We start from the raw sequence: 16,111 nt of genomic DNA, 5'->3' as shown, positions 1-16,111 counted from the left end.
TGCAGACACCTGTTTTATCTTTAAACAGGTGGGAACGCGCGGTCAGGAGCGAGTGTGGAACCAGGTATGGGCTCCTAACGTCCAGGTGAATATGTCTGTGTGTGTCCGCCATGATGAGCGACCGGCTCCCGCAGAAGATGCGACAGAACTTTCCACACTTCTCCGTCTTACATTCCCTTACTTTAGACATGTCTGTAAACGCACAGGTAACGTGGTACATGTATTTCTGTCCTCTTACTGGATACTAATCCTAAGAAGTTGTCACCCAGCTTTCCCAGACTTCTGAAGGGCAAATCAGCCATGCTATATGGAGAGGTGCTAAGGAGCTGCATAATAAGGCAGATTAACCATTCGGGATACTGGGAAAGCTGGGTGACTACTGATATGGCTTCCAGTGCATTGTCAGCAGGAGCGGTCACACATCTTTCCTACAGTCCTGAGCAGAGAATCGGCCTTGCTCTAAAGATATAATGGACGTAGCGACATATACAGTGGGGCAAAAAAGTATTTAGTCAGTCAGCAATAGTGCAAATTCCACCACTTAAAAAGATGAGAGGCGTCTGTAATTTACATCATAGGTAGACCTCAACTATGGGAGACAAACTGAGAAAAAAAATCCAGAAAATCACATTGTCTGTTTTTTTAACATTTTATTTGCATATTATGGTGGAAAATAAGTATTTGGTCAGAAACAAACAATCAAGATTTCTGGCTCTCACAGACCTGTAACTTCTTCTTTAAGAGGCTCCTCTTTCCTCCACTCATTACCTGTAGTAATGGCACCTGTTTAAACTTGTTATCATATAATCAACAACGTCCATGCTAGTATCATAGCCCATGGACAAAAAGTGATAAGGCAACGAAAGATGTAAATTTATAAAAAGTTATATCTTTATTATAAACAAAAAACAAAGATAAAAGGAGAGACCAAAAACAGTGACAGGGCTAAAAGAAAACCTCCGTAGGGAAGGATCAAATAGTATGACGGACGCAAATACACTGTTGAATCACTGGCAGTATATAGTACAAAAATACATAAAAATATGTTAATGCTCAAATATTGAAATAACTGCGAGTGATCCAACAACAAGTATATAACACAGGCGGATACTCAATCTCCTCAGTCCCCTTGCCAATACGAGACTATAATATAATATATACATATACAATGTCATAGGTGTACTAAATGGAAAACTGAAAAAATATAAGTCAAAGCCAAGAAAAAACGGTCATAAACGAAATACAAACGCGGTACTATAGTATACAAAGAAAAAGGGGTGCAAATACCACAATATTAATACCGCAGTTATATCGCAATGATAGATGAGCCAGTGGCAATATAGATAAACCTAGTGGCTAGACAGACATCAGTACCGGCAAATAAATCCGGCCACAGACAAAGTCCAAGCGCAAGTGCCGGCAAGTGGGCAAAAGTATAGGAGAGCTTACCGCTAAAGTAAGATGCGTCCCGTGTCCTTCCCGCCTGCCCAAATTTACATCTTTCGTTGCCTTATCACTTTTTGTCCATGGGCTATGATACTAGCATGGACGTTGTTGATTATATGCTATGGGAGTGTGGTCTTTGAGGCACTACTATAGATTCTTTCTAGAGACATTTAGTAATAATAAACTTGTTATCAGTATAAAAAGACACCTGTGCACACCCTCAAACAGTCTGACTCCAAACTCCACTATGGTGAAGACCAAAGAGCTGTCAAAGGACACCAGAAACAAAATTGTAGCCCTGCACCAGGCTGGGAAGACTGAATCTGCAATAGCCAACCAGCTTGGAGTGAAGAAATCAACAGTGGGAGCAATAATTAGAAAATGGAAGACATACAAGACCACTGATAATCTCCCTCGATCTGGGGCTCCACGCAAAATCCCACCCCGTGGGGTCAGAATGATCACAAGAACGGTGAGCAAAAATCCCAGAACCACGCGGGGGGACCTAGTGAATGAACTGCAGAGAGCTGGGACCAATGTAACAAGGCCTACCATAAGTAACACACTACGCCACCATGGACTCAGATCCTGCAGTGCCAGACGTGTCCCACTGCTTAAGCCAGTACATGTCCGGGCCCGTCTGAAGTTTGCTAGAGAGCATTTGGATGATCCAGAGGAGTTTTGGGAGAATGTCCTATGGTCTGATGAAACCAAACTGGAACTGTTTGGTAGAAACACAACTTGTCGTGTTTGGAGGAAAAAGAATACTGAGTTGCATCCATCAAACACCATACCTACTGTAAAGCATGGTGGTGGAAACATCATGCTTTGGGGCTGTTTCTCTGCAAAGGGGCCAGGACGACTGATCCGGGTACATGAAAGAATGAATGGGGCCATGTATTGTGAGATTTTGAGTGCTAAACCTCCTTCCATCAGCAAGGGCATTGAAGATGAAACGAGGCTGGGTCTTTCAACATGACAATGATCCAAAGCACACCGCCAGGGCAACGAAGGAGTGGCTTCGTAAGAAGCATTTCAAGGTCCTGGAGTGGCCTAGCCAGTCTCCAGATCTCAACCCTATAGAAAACCTTTGGAGGGAGTTGAAAGTCCGTGTTGCCAAGCGAAAAGCCAAAAACATCACTGCTCTAGAGGAGATCTGCATGGAAGAATGGGCCAACATACCAACAACAGTGTGTGGCAACCTTGTGAAGACTTACAGAAAACGTTTGACCTCTGTCATTGCCAACAAAGGATATATTACAAAGTATTGAGATGAAATTTTGTTTCTGACCAAATACTTATTTTCCACCATAATATGCAAATACAATGTTAAAAAAAAACAGACAATGTGATTTTCTGGATTTTTTTTTCTCAGTTTGTCTCCCATAGTTGAGGTCTACCTATGATGTAAATTACAGACGCCTCTCATCTTTTTAAGTGGTGGAACTTGCACTATTGCTGACTGACAATACTTTTTTGCCCCACTGTATACCTGCAGAGCGAGGCCGATTCACCGCTCAGGATTGTAGTAGCGATGTGTGACCGCTCCTGCTGACAATGCACTGGCGGCCATATTGGCAGTCACCCAGCTTTCCCAGTGATCTACTTCCCTGATATCACTGCATACAGATTTCCATTCACGACACGAGAAAAGCTGGGTGGCCATACCATTAGGGGATATCCACATGCGGCACATGTATTTCAGACGTTTCAGCGGCTCAGGATCAGCTCCATTCATCTCTCGGACGTTTCTCTGCCGCTTCAGGATTTCTGCAAATCTCATTGAGATGAATGACGCAGTCACAAATGTCTGAAATGGTCCGGTCGCCTATGAAACCCAGCTTTCCTAGTCCTCGCATTGGAAAATATGCAGCATTAAAGGAGTTTTCTGGGTTTGGCATATTTATGGCCTGTAATTAATATCAGATAGGTGGGGGGTCATGGCACCCCCTGAAGATGAGCGGTGTGTAAGCGATGAAACCGCCGCTCGTCTGCCGATACTGTGAGTCGGCCCCCCACTGACTAGAGAATAATGACCCTTCCTAATAACAGACCATAAATATTCCAAACTCAGAAAACCCCTTTAAGAGATGTTAAGAAAATGTGAACTCCCTCCCCCTCCCCCCATAGGATCTGTCACTCAGGACTGTAGGAAAGGTCGGGACGAGCCCTGCCCTGAAGCACCCAGCTTTCTGAGGAGCAGAAGACTGTTGTTTTTTAAAGGCTGATATAGTGCCGTCCACATGAATAATGTCCTGGATGTGTCTGTATACTTGCACCACATGTACCAGCATAGCTGAGACGGGGCTGGCTCACTGCTGATTACAATAGCTGTACCTGCCATGATCGGGGAGGGGGCTGGCTTAGTCAGGCAGCCCCTCGCACACACGTCAGCCTGTGCCAGCACTGATATCCATCATCTGGGATGTTGAATCATTGAGAATGTAACACGGACACCACTGTTTATCACTCTCCCATAATGACAGTTCTGGGCTGTGTTGTGCATAAATATGTGATTCTTCAGAATTTGTTTTAGTCTTTGCCTGATGAAGAGACCTGTGTAGCCTCGAAAGCTGCAATTTGTTACCATCTTTTCAGTTCGCCATTAAAAGGTATCAACCACTGAGGACTCTCACATCTGGATAATTTTCTATCTACTGGCGAACATGGTGCCGAGATCTAGATCTTTCCTGTATGAGAATGTAACAAGAATTTACTATAAATCGCCCGTGTTCTCAGGAATGGAGGGCGTTATCATTTCATTGCATGTTGTTTAGTGTCACGCTGCAGCCAATCAGCGGCGGACGGTCCCGAGCAATGAGTGCAGCACTTACAAGCTCTTTGCTCTACAGTTTGAAGAGCTTCCGTTTGGCTTTAGGACTGTAGGACCTCCCTTGCAGGAGATTGTAATAAATTATGAGGAACAGAAAATGTGTAGGGGTCCCTGTCCACTAGCACAGTGCTTACAAGACCACCCACAGTATAGTGAGGGCTCTGGGGAGACCCCAGGAGTCAGCTCCGCTATGAACATGGGAATAAAGCCAAAGATTAGAAGGAAAAAGGAAAAACAAAAAGTTTGGAAGATGCTTCCCCCTTGTGGCGAGACTTGGAACTGCTGGTGATCTCAACCAATAACACCTGCCATAATGACAGGGGGGGTTCTGTACTTTACCGGATTAACCTAGAAATAGTTAGAGGGGCCATTTGTCTGGGCAGAGCATAAACCTGCATTGTCTGCGATCACTGAGGCTCTGCTCATTCCTTGCACATTGGCCATCTCAGGCCTGATGTGTGAGGGACCAGACAAGGGCAAAGTGATGACACTTCCTTAAAGATCTTTCCCTAAATGACATCACCTCCACCACACCGCTGTCACTGATGACATCACAGATCATCTCATGCTTTCAGCTTTCTCACATCATCCAGGACCTGTATCTATTAATCCTGAGCCTCCTGGTTCATGAACTCAAGGAAAAACTGACAGCGGCAAAACCATAAAAGACCGGGACAAATATCGACATAACTAGAGATGCTGTTCAGGGTCTGTGGAAAGATGGGTCCAGGAGTAAAAGGCTGGAACCACAGTGAGGACACAGAACCAGGCAGAGCAGTCAGGGGAACAAGCACTGAAGCCCCCGCTCTGACATCCCCTTACATCATGGGGGGCCGGGCTGTATATGGAAGTATTAGTAAGCCCCAATAATGTAGTCATAGCTCAAGGCCAGAGCTATTGTAATCTGGTATCTGCTGCACCCCAGTGTACCCAGAGTCGACCTTCTCTGCCCGGGCTGACAACGCTCCACCTTTCTATGGGTAAGATTAGCCGAGCGCTGCTGCTGCCTCCCATGGATATCATGCCCGTCCTTAGGGGGCGCTCTGCCCATGGCAAGGGGTAGAGCAGACTGCAGTGCTTAATCTACCGAGCAGGTGAAAGGCATCATGGGATCTGATAGAGTCCAGATTGTGGTATTGTCAGTCCTAGACTCTAGTCACATCCAGAGCTGCACTCACAATGGACATATGATAAATACTAAGGACGTGTTCTGTCAGACCCCCTTATGTAAGTCACACCGTCGTCCATTGTGCGGGGTCAGCGCAGGTTTCAGCATCACGATACAGATACTGCGTCTTCTCACTCCGGCCACTAGAGAAGTCTGCGCAGAATGCTAATATTCGGGGGGATAGGAGGCTGTTTCCATGGTTTTCTATTGAACGTGATCGCTCCCCGTGTGCTGTTCCATTGACTGCCCTGGATCTGGGTCTTACAGCAGAACTATCGTAGCGACACCATCGTGTTACATGTAACGTGACCGTAGTCTCCATAGGTGTGGATGGGAAATGCACTCATGTCCTACAAGTCACAGGACCCTGGTGCCCCCCTATAGCGGACAAATACACGACGGCACAAGTCAGATGTGAGGTTCTTACTGAGCGGACCGCGACCGACCATTTACTGACATACGGATCATTGGACATTCTGTGTAGTTCCCCTTTAATATCTGTGGCGCTGAGATAAATGTGAGGACGTTTTGTTAATCCACCGTCTCCTCTCTTCCTGCAGAGTCCGTCCCGGTCACAGTCATCATTGGGGTCGCGGTCGGCGCTGGAGTGGCGTTCCTGGTCCTCATGGCCACAATTGTAGCTTTCTGCTGCGCTCGGAACCAGAGAAGTAAGTGTTAATGTAATGGCTGCAACTGGCAAGGACAAACGCTCTGGAAGGTTTTAAGACTTTTGCGAGGATTTATCAATAGCGGCTTTGTGTACACCAGTCCTGATCCAGAGCCCGCCGCCATGAATTCAGGGCATCTTCCAGGAGCCGCCGGCAGAGATGTGCGCCCGCCGAGAAATGCCGCTCATAATGCCCTTTGTGCTGCACTAGACCACACTCCTCCTGCTGAGCGACGCTCACTTTTTACAGAGGCAGCAGAAACTTTGACCTTTTTTACACCAGGTTTTTCCTATGGGATCGGTAACGATTTTTCTTTTCTGGTGTAAACTGTTTAATGTGCTGGGGTTTTTATGTTTCAGTTTCCATTTTCAAGATCTTTGTTTGCTGTCAGTGAGTGGGAGCATTTACATCCAGGTTTTCAGCCTACAGATGTGAATTGGACGGTTTCCACTCACTGACAGCAAGGTCCTGCACATGGTAAGTTCACATTGTGTATTGTGCAGTTAGGGCGTATACGCCCGTCCTTGTGATTGCCGCTTTTAACCCCTGCTAAATGTGTGTTTCCTCCAGATTTGAAGGGCGTAGTATCCGCTAAAAACGACATCCGTGTGGAGATCGTACACAAGGAGCCGACGAACGGGAGAGAAACCGAGGAACATTCCAGCATCAAACAGCTGATGGTGAGAGAGCAACAATGTATCAATGTGAGGGATACAATGTGGCCGTCCCAGGCAGGGGCTTCCAGATGTCAGGGGCCGATATTCATCTTCTCAGAGGCAGAACTTCAGGAAAGTGCAGGCGTTTCGCTTTTGTTCATCATTTTTGGACTATTAATGAGGGATCGCTCCATAACAGGATCCAAATCACCGCAATCACTTATCAGCGCCGTCCCCGCCATGCAGAGGTGACTGTAGACAACGCGCATGCTCAGGACACTACGCCTGATGAACGGCTTTATTACCGCGTATTAATTACACACCGCGTTACATAAATCCGACTTCTATAAAAAAAAAAAAAAAAGCCGCTCACAGAATCTCTTCACTTTGGGCAGATTTATCCTCTGCCCGATGCATAAATGTGATTTAGACTCGCAATCATTTCAGATGAATCGTTTCCTCGCCTGAAATACATTGCACTCTGCGCGGTTTAGAGACTAAATTTAGGGGCGGGTGAAACCTAAGGCCTAACACGTCACGTAACCGATGGCAATCGCCCGGCAGAGCTGTGGTGTAATGTCAGCGCGGGAGTCTGTCCTTGGGAAGCGGCAGTCCTGTGTAACATAGCGCGGGAGATAACTTAATAATATAGTGCACCATAATAACGGACTGCTGCATAATTAACTGAGCAAATCACCGGAGGCGAAGATCAGCTGTGCTGACGAGGGAGAACCGGAGCAAAGAGGAGAGTTAGTGAGGTTCTACATCAAAGACCTCACCGCAAGCAGCGCAGATTTTACCTCCATGGTCTGGAGCTCAGAGGATGGTGTGGACTGGACACATTGCAGCCATGGTAATGACGTGGTTGGTCTGTGGCGCTGCCCGGGGATGTGATCTGGGCTCAGGTCTGCGGCTCTGCTGTCAGCACGGCACTCGCTTTGTATTCAGTTCTGATGGAAAAGTTCTGCCTCCACAAAAAATGAGGGAAATGAATGCGCAGAGGAGGCCGGAGCTCGGGCTCTGCGATGGTGTCACCTGTGTCCCCTGCCAGGCTCATCAGTGTTGCCCACGAAGGCTGCAGAGGAATCTGTAGCTGATCTATAGTTTTATCACTTGTCCAAACTGTCGCAACAGAGCAACACGATACAGTCAGCGCCGAGACTCCGCGACCTGTACTGCCAGTGAGCCAGCACCGCGCTCTGTGACCGCCATATTAGGGAGGGGCTCCACTTAGACATGTCCATGGCCTTGGGAAACGGCCTCAGACATGGAGGAAATGATTTCATCTTCATTTCTTCTACAATGGAGGGGAGGCATCACGTAAGAAAAGTGTGGGGACTGACCAGTAATGCTCCCTGGGAAATAAAATATGCTACAGGAGCTGTACAGACTCTACTGTGCCACATACAGCTATGTATAGGAGTGCCACAGACTCTACCGCAGCACAGCCAGCTATGTACAGGAGTGCCGCAGACTCTACCGAAGCACAGCCAGCTATGTATAGGAGTGCCACAGAGTCTACTGCGGCACAGCCAGCTATGTATAGGAGTGCTACAGAGTCTACTGCGGCACAGCCAGCTATGTATAGGAGTGCCACAGAGTCTACTGCGGCACAGCCAGCTATGTATAAGAGTGCCACAGAGTCTACTGTGGCACAGCCAGCTATGTACAGGAGTGCCGCAGACTCTACCGAAGCACAGCCAGCTATGTATAGGAGTGCCACAGAGTCTACTGCGGCACAGCCAGCTATGTATAGGAGTGCTACAGAGTCTACTGCGGCACAGCCAGCTATGTATAGGAGTGCCACAGAGTCTACTGCGGCACAGCCAGCTATGTATAAGAGTGCCACAGAGTCTACTGTGGCACAGCCAGCTATGTATAGGAGTGCCACAGACTCTACCGCAGCACAGCCAGCTATGTACAGGAGTGCCGCAGACTCTACCGAAGCACAGCCAGCTATGTATAGGAGTGCCACAGAGTCTACTGTGGCACAGCCAGCTATGTATAGGAGTGCCGCAGACTCTACCGCAGCACAGCCAGCTATGTACAGGAGTGCTACAGACTCTACTGCGGCACAGCCAGCAATGTATAGGAGTGCTACAGACTCTACTGCGGCACAGCCAGCTATGTATAGGAGTGCCACAGACGCTACTGCGGCACAGCCAGCTATGTATAGGAGTGCTACAGACTCTACTGAGGCATATCCAGCTATGTACAGGAGTGCTACAGACTCTACTGCAGCACAGCCAGCTATGTACATGAGTGCTACAGACTCTACTGCGGCACAGCCAGCTATGTATAGGAGTGCTACAGACTCTACTGCGGCACAGCCAGCTATGTATAGGAGTGCTACAGACTCTTCTGCGGCACAGCCAGCTATGTACAGGAGTGCTACAGACTCTACTGTGGCACAGCCAGCTATGACAGGAGTGCTACAGACTCTACTGCGGCACAGCCAGCTATGTATAGGAGTGCCACAGACGCTACTGCGGCACAGCCAGCTATGTATAGGAGTGCTACAGACTCTTCTGCGGCACAGCCAGCTATGTACAGGAGTGCTACAGACTCTACTGTGGCACAGCCAGCTATGTATAGGAGTGCCACAGACGCTACTGCGGCACAGCCAGCTATGTATGGGAGTGCTACAGACTCTACTGCGGCACAGCCAGCTATGTATGGGAGTGCTACAGACTCTACTGCGGCACAGCCAGCTATGTATGGGAGTCCTTGTAGAACTTTGCCTAATTTTGTACTTAAGATGGCGATATACAAAAAAATAATGCAAAGCTGGCTATAGCTTTTGACTAGAATAGAATCATTGTCTGGTTACAATGAGGCCTTTCTTGACGCAGCTTACATACAGATAAAGTTAGAGGTGACATGGTTATTCACCAAAATGTCATTGTAGTTTTACGCTCTGCTAATGCAGTAGCTGTGGCGAGGCCGGGCCGTGGTACTATGTCATCTGTGCTGTTACATAGGACTGCAGGTTACAACTGTCTGATCAGCTGTGCGCAGTATATTATTGGGCTGTGCTTCAAGTATTTTTTGTTCTTAGTATTAGAAATTGACCAATAAATTTGGTAAAATCAAATGGTAATCAGCTCCCCTTCCCTGTGTACGGCGGACCCCGGGCAGGTGCAGCTGCGATTATGGGATATTTATTGCCGCCTTTCTTTCTGCTGCAGAAGATTTACTCTGTTGCTTTAATTAAACACAATCTCACTTCGCTGGATCAGGAAGAAAACAAAACATTTTTTATCCTAATTTCCAGGAGGTGACAGTGGCTCGTTCACGACCGTCACATCCATCAGGGAGGAAGCTCTGCTCTGCAGCATGGAGTATCCCACCTCGGGGTGGTCTCGTAATCTCTGGGTCAGAGTCACCAAGTTCCGGGGCCCAAACAGTAAACTTGTGCATCATAAAATGTTGCACTTTATTAACCACAAATTTGGCCAGAAAATCCACATCCATGAGAGTGTACCAGTCTCGCAGAGCGGTTCATAACCCCCCAGTCTCTGACTCATGTGCAGCTCTCGAATAGGACACTCAGTCTATGCGCCCCCTCCCTTTCCGATATCGCATCGCTGTCCCCTGGGCAAAGCAAGGAGAGAATCAATAGCAATTATGAGTAACATTTCCATGCGGTGAAACCGCGGCGGCCCCGGAGGTCCCGGTGCTAAATATACATTACCATATCACAGACGGGGGGGAGGGTGTTAACCCAAAGTGTGATACGTAGGACTTTTGCATGTCGCCAGCAGTGGAGTAGCACTCCCATCATCCAGAACATGATTGACCGCTGCAGACACTCGCAGCACAGAGAGGTCACCAAGGGCAGGAATAGGGATTGTCCTATGATCAAGCAGTGATATTGGGGGCCCCTGTATAGGTGGGTGACATGAGGATGACCCCCGACACTTCTTATAATATCCAGGCGGGGGGGGGGGGGGTGCAGTGAAGTCTAACCTGTCACTTTATTCTCCGCAGATCGACAGAGGAGACTTCCAGCAGGACTCCGTGCTCAAGCAGCTCGAGGTCTTAAAGGAGGAAGAAAAAGAGTTTCAGAAGGTGAGACGAGAATGAGGCGTTTGCAGAGCGTCGCACCGTTTGCAGAGCGTCGCAGCCTGTGTGCAGAGCATGGAAGGTGGGCGCCACGATCTCTGCTAGCTCTCAGTGACTGAACACTATCGTCTGCACCTAGACACAAACTAATCCATTATATGATGATACACAGCGCTCCGGGGACGGATCATCTCCCCACGACTCCTCGCTCTTTATACTGAACATCGCTATTAATTACATTGGATTCACATTTATTCTGCAGCCACAAAATGATCCTAACATCCAGCCAATGTCATTAATAACCGGACTCCTGGGGGTGATGATCTGGCCCCACAGATCTCACATCATCCCAGAGACAGGAGGGTCCACACAAGCCTCATACACAGGAGATCTGGGGGCAGTGATACAAGATGTCTGGAGCAACCTAGAAGTGATGGGGGGGGTCACCAGATACTGACGATGGAGGCAACGGGCGCTCACCAGATACTGATGATGGAGGAGACGGGCGGTGACCAGATGCTGATGATGGAGGTGATGGGCGGTCACCAGATACTGATGATGGAGGCGACAGGTGGTCACCAGATACTGATAATGGAGGCGATGGGTGGTCACCAGATACTGATTATGGAGGAGACGGGCGGTCACCAGATACTGATGATGGAGGCGACAGGTGGTCACCAGATACTGATAATGGAGGCTACGGGTGGTCACCAGATACTGATGATGGAGGCGATGGGTGGTCACCAGATACTGATCATGGAGGTGACAGGCGGTCACCAGATACTGAAGATGGAGGCGATGGGCGGTCACCAGATACTGATGATGGAGGCGATGGGTGGTCACCAGATACTGATGATGGAGGCGATGGGTGGTCACCAGATACTGATGATGGAGGCGATGGGTGGTCACCAGATACTGATGATGGAGGTGACGAGTGGTCACCAGATACTGATGATGGAGGTGACGGGCGGTCACCAGATACTGAAGATGGAGGCGATGGGCGGTCACCAGATACTGATGATGGAGGCGATGGGTGGTCACCAGATACTGATGATGGAGGCGATGGGTGGTCACCAGATACTGATGATGGAGGTGACGAGTGGTCACCAGATACTGATCATGGAGGTGACGGGCGGTCACCACATACTGAAGATGGAGGCGATGGGCGGTCACCAGATACTGATGATGGAGGCGATGGGTGGTCACCAGATACTGATCATGGAGGTGACAGGCGGTCACCAGATACTGAAGATGGAGGCGACGGGCGGTCACCAGATACTGATGATGGAGGCGATGGGTGGTCACCAGATACTGATGATGGAGGCGATGGGTGGTCACCAGTTACTGATAATGGAGGCGATGGGTGGTCACCAGTTACTGATAATGGAGGCGACAGGTGGTCACCAGTTACTGATGATGTGGGCAACGGGCGGTCACCAGTTTCTGATGACTGAGGCAACATGCGGTCACCAGATACTGATAATGGAGACGACGGGTTGTCACCAGATACTGACGCATTTTTTCCACACTTGCCTAAAACTTCTGCACAGTGCAGTACATGTTTTTTTCTTCCAAGAGTCATGTCCCCCTTCAACAGTGACAGTATCATGTCGCCCCTCAGTCAGCGTTATTTACATACAGATGAGGATACGGTTTAAGGAATAATTAATATTTTCTCCCAAACAAATGATTTAATGTTATATTTAATCAAAGTGGTTTCCATAGTAACCGCTGCAGACGGCAACAAGCGTTTTTTGTGTCTGGTTCTGTTCAGGATCTTTCCCCCATTCTGATGATGAAGCACAATGAACACTCCAGTAACTGACTGCTCTCCGCCCCGATCACTGACCGCTCGCGGCCTCTTCTGCCGCAGGTTCTAATCTTGCAGCATTCCGTACGACAGATGGAGGCATATTTTGTTCTGCAGCTTTCTACTTCAGCTAGCCAAATCAGATCTCATACTTTGCACTGAAGAGGGGCCACACCTCGAAATACTGTCTGCAAATTGAGATTCTGGTTTGACTTTTATCCTTAGGGCTCTTTTCCATTTGCAAGAAACACATCCGTGTCTCGCATGTGAAAACCAAGCTCTGGCACTTGGGAGCGGAGCGTGCAGCTCCATGTGTTGCTATGCAGCCGCACGCTCCGCTCTGGAGTGCCGGCGCCAGAACTTGGTTTTCACATGCGAGACACAGACGTTTTTCTCACAAATGGAAAAGAGCCCTTTGTCATATTGCAAGGCTCGATAAAGGGTTGATAGTGACTTTTATTATTGCTGCTTCCAATAGATGGCGTTAGAGTTCTAGTCCTCTTCCTTTCTGAAGAGGCAATTTGCATATTTAATTTCCCAGAGGAGCATGCAAGGCGTACAAGTCTCCTCACTCTGACATGCCAGGACTGGCTTGTCACTCTCCACAAGAAGAACCGTTACCCCTTAGTAAAACTCTTCAATATATAAAGTCTCTACAATTTAAGATTTCTGCTTGCTGTCTTTGCATAGAATCTTTAACCACAAAAAAGAGGCAACAACCCCTGGATGTAAAATGCCCAACAAATCTCCACTGTATCAGCTGTAAAGTTCGGCTCAGGAGTCCTGTGGCCGGTCCGGGCATCGTAGTCAGACACACAGATGTGTGAATCCGTCCTAACGCCAGTGATGTATTCTCACGTTGTGCAGACCCTGTGATACGTTCTCACCATTATCACAGCTAAATGACTAATTAATGACAATTTACCTTGAAATAATGAGTTCTTTTTCCCCCAGGATCCCACTAATGGCTACTACAGCGTCAACACCTTCAAGGACCACCACTCAACCCCAACCATCTCCTTATCCAACTGCCAGCCAGATGTACGACCAGCAAACAAGCAGCGGGTGCCCACGGGCATGTCCTTCACCAACATCTACAGCACGCTCAGCGGCCAGAACCGCCTGTACGACTACAGCCAGCGCTTCGTCCTTGGAATGGGCAGCAGCTCCATCGAGCTTTGTGAACGCGAGTTTCAGAGGGGCTCAATGAGTGACAGCAGCTCCTTCCTGGACACTCAGTGTGACAGCAGCGTCAGCAGTAGCGGGAAGCAGGATGGGTACGTCCAGTTTGACAAGTCCAGTAAGGCGTCTGCTTCCTCGTCCCACTACTCCCAATCATCTTCTCAAAACTCGGACCCCAGCCGGCCCCTTCAGAGGAGAATGCAGACTCATGTGTGACCATGGGCCTTATGCGAAATGCACTGGGGATAGCAGGAGGAGTAGGACATTCAAGCAAGGAAGACGATGGGGATCTTGAGGCCGGGATCTAAGGGTCATGTGGAGCCTTTCAAAATATTTATCTAGTTTTATATTTATATGGAAAAAAAAAAGAGGAGAGGACGAACTCCATATTGTACAAGCACTTTGTCATATGGAGTACAACAAGCCATGCTTCTATTCCCTTGGTGGGAATGATCCGTTTTATAGACTATCCCCGGGAAAAAAATCCAAAAAATGTCATGCTCCCAGTGGAGCTGCGGCGAAGCAGGAATCTAGCCATTAGTAAGCACAATGACGAAGAGAAAATCAAATAATGGCAGGGTAGGAGAGGGACTGCAACACAGGGACTCCGAAGGGGGACATCACCAGTTCATGAGGCAGAAAGATGGCATATACGTGACAGGGGGAGGTCCCAATCTATTCCATGTATCGCCCAGTATATACATGAAAATACGTCATTCAGTACGTGATTAAACCCCCACCATTCCCCAATACTACGTAGGACGATGCTCCCACCGGTGGGGAAGTGACTGGAGGAAACCATGAAGCAGATCTTGATTTTGTTTTGTTTCATCTTGTATTATTTTGTCATGTTTTATTATAAAAATATATATATATGAAAAAAAAATCTAGTTTCAGGGACTATGAGGACTGGAGTCGTCGGTTCCCATCGTGTCACGTCTTTTCACCCTTCACATGGGAGACGTCATGCGCTATAATTTATATGATTATTTTATACTGTTCATACATTATTTCTACTGTCATGAAGAATGAACTGATCTGAGGGTGTTTATGGGTGGTCTGAGGGTACCACAATGGGTGCTGACCACAGGCCTGGTCACATGATTATTAGATCAAACTATTCTGTGCCGGCCAGGGCACAAAATGTGGTAAGGTAACTAAGCGTTAATGTGTTATCCTTCAATAAAATAGGCAGTGTGTGTGTCATAGTTCGGTCGGCCATGTTTGTTGGATAATCTATATATACATATCTTTTAATAAATCCATGTCCAGGCACAGGACAGCCAATCACTGTTGTCTTTTATGTGTTCAATACATCTTTGCTGCTTTCAGTTTTCTCACATGATCTTAATTCAATAGACCCAGGTTAGGACAAATCACAAATGGCTGCACTATAGGCCATCATCTGAAGATTACAGGTATGTTCCCCACCGTACTCAGTAGAGGGCCCCCATTTAACCCCATAGCTCATCATAAATCAACAAAATATATCTTTCTAACAACCACCAGAAGTTGTGAACTATGATGTTTATGAACTCTGCCCTCTCCCCCATTGAGAACACATCGTGTTCAATGTGATGGCTGGAAGGAATATTGTTTCAGTCTGATCTATCGTTTAAGGCGACCTCTACATATTATTTTGCAGTTATGTGCTGGATTATCGCATTTACTCGATTAGTGTAAATTGGATAAAATACATTTTAATGTATACCCTGATGCTACTCACTAATCCCTCAGGATGGAGATAGAAGGTGGCATCCTGAGGTGTTTCATGTGTATACAGACTCATTTTCATGGCCCTCCACATTTCACGTGTTCTTATTTGTTCATTGCAATGTCTGCTAATGAAGAAAACTTTGTAAAGTTGCGACATTGTATGTGGCAATTGTCAGGGTCATGTGGAAAAACATGCAGTAATCGATCTGTAAAATCCAATTTAGAGTCAGTACACATAATATTGCATCAAAATCTCAGATTAATAATGTCACAAAAAAAAAGGTGCGTGGCCCCATACAATCAACACAATGTAAAGGTCAGAAGCAGAAATCTCCATTCTGTGCTGGCAAATATTCCACACCATGACTGTAATGTAATATCAATGGTGTGCTTCCTCAGAGCGTAGTGCGGCCCTTCTATATAAAGAAGGTCTTTATGTAGCACAAAAATCTAGGATGCACAGAAAAGAGGAGACGTACAGGGAGATGTAGAACGTAGCTGCTGACTCCACCGGCGCATGTGACCGAAAGACCAGAGGTCATTTCTGCTTATGCTGTAAAAATTATA

The 16,111-nt window shown here is 47.4% G+C and overlaps 2 protein-coding genes across 6 annotated transcripts in view; one reads left to right on the top strand and one right to left on the bottom strand.

Moving 5' to 3' along the window:
• The window catches only part of KIRREL3 (kirre like nephrin family adhesion molecule 3), an 800,965-nt gene extending 785,848 nt beyond the window's left edge, over window positions 1-15,117 (top strand). For 2 of the 4 annotated variants that reach the window (XM_069742735.1, XM_069742732.1), the window contains exons 13-17: window positions 29-64; window positions 6,008-6,115; window positions 6,686-6,795; window positions 10,762-10,842; window positions 13,601-15,117. In XM_069742735.1, coding sequence (XP_069598836.1) covers window positions 29-64; window positions 6,008-6,115; window positions 6,686-6,795; window positions 10,762-10,842; window positions 13,601-14,044 — 779 coding nt within the window. In that variant the 3' untranslated portion in view covers window positions 14,045-15,117. The remainder of the gene's footprint in view (window positions 1-28; window positions 65-6,007; window positions 6,116-6,685; window positions 6,796-10,761; window positions 10,843-13,600) is intronic. The other 2 variants (XM_069742736.1, XM_069742733.1) reach the window with 1 other exon arrangement.
• Window positions 1-16,111, bottom strand: part of LOC138652032 (CMP-N-acetylneuraminate-beta-galactosamide-alpha-2,3-sialyltransferase 4-like) — a 175,280-nt gene that overhangs the window by 25,317 nt on the left and 133,852 nt on the right. The window contains exon 12 of one of the 2 annotated variants that reach the window (XM_069742739.1): window positions 12,594-12,717. The exons of the other annotated variant lie outside the window; for it this stretch is intronic. The gene's annotated coding sequence lies outside the window, so the exon portion shown is untranslated. Of the gene's footprint in view, window positions 1-12,593; window positions 12,718-16,111 lie in introns of those variants that run through there. 2 annotated transcript variants of the gene reach the window in all.

Source organism: Ranitomeya imitator, chromosome 10, assembly GCF_032444005.1.
Source record: "Ranitomeya imitator isolate aRanImi1 chromosome 10, aRanImi1.pri, whole genome shotgun sequence".
Classification (NCBI taxonomy): Eukaryota; Metazoa; Chordata; class Amphibia; order Anura; family Dendrobatidae; genus Ranitomeya; species Ranitomeya imitator.
Note: the sequence above shows the minus strand (reverse complement) of the source record. Positions and strands in the feature narration are given on the sequence as shown.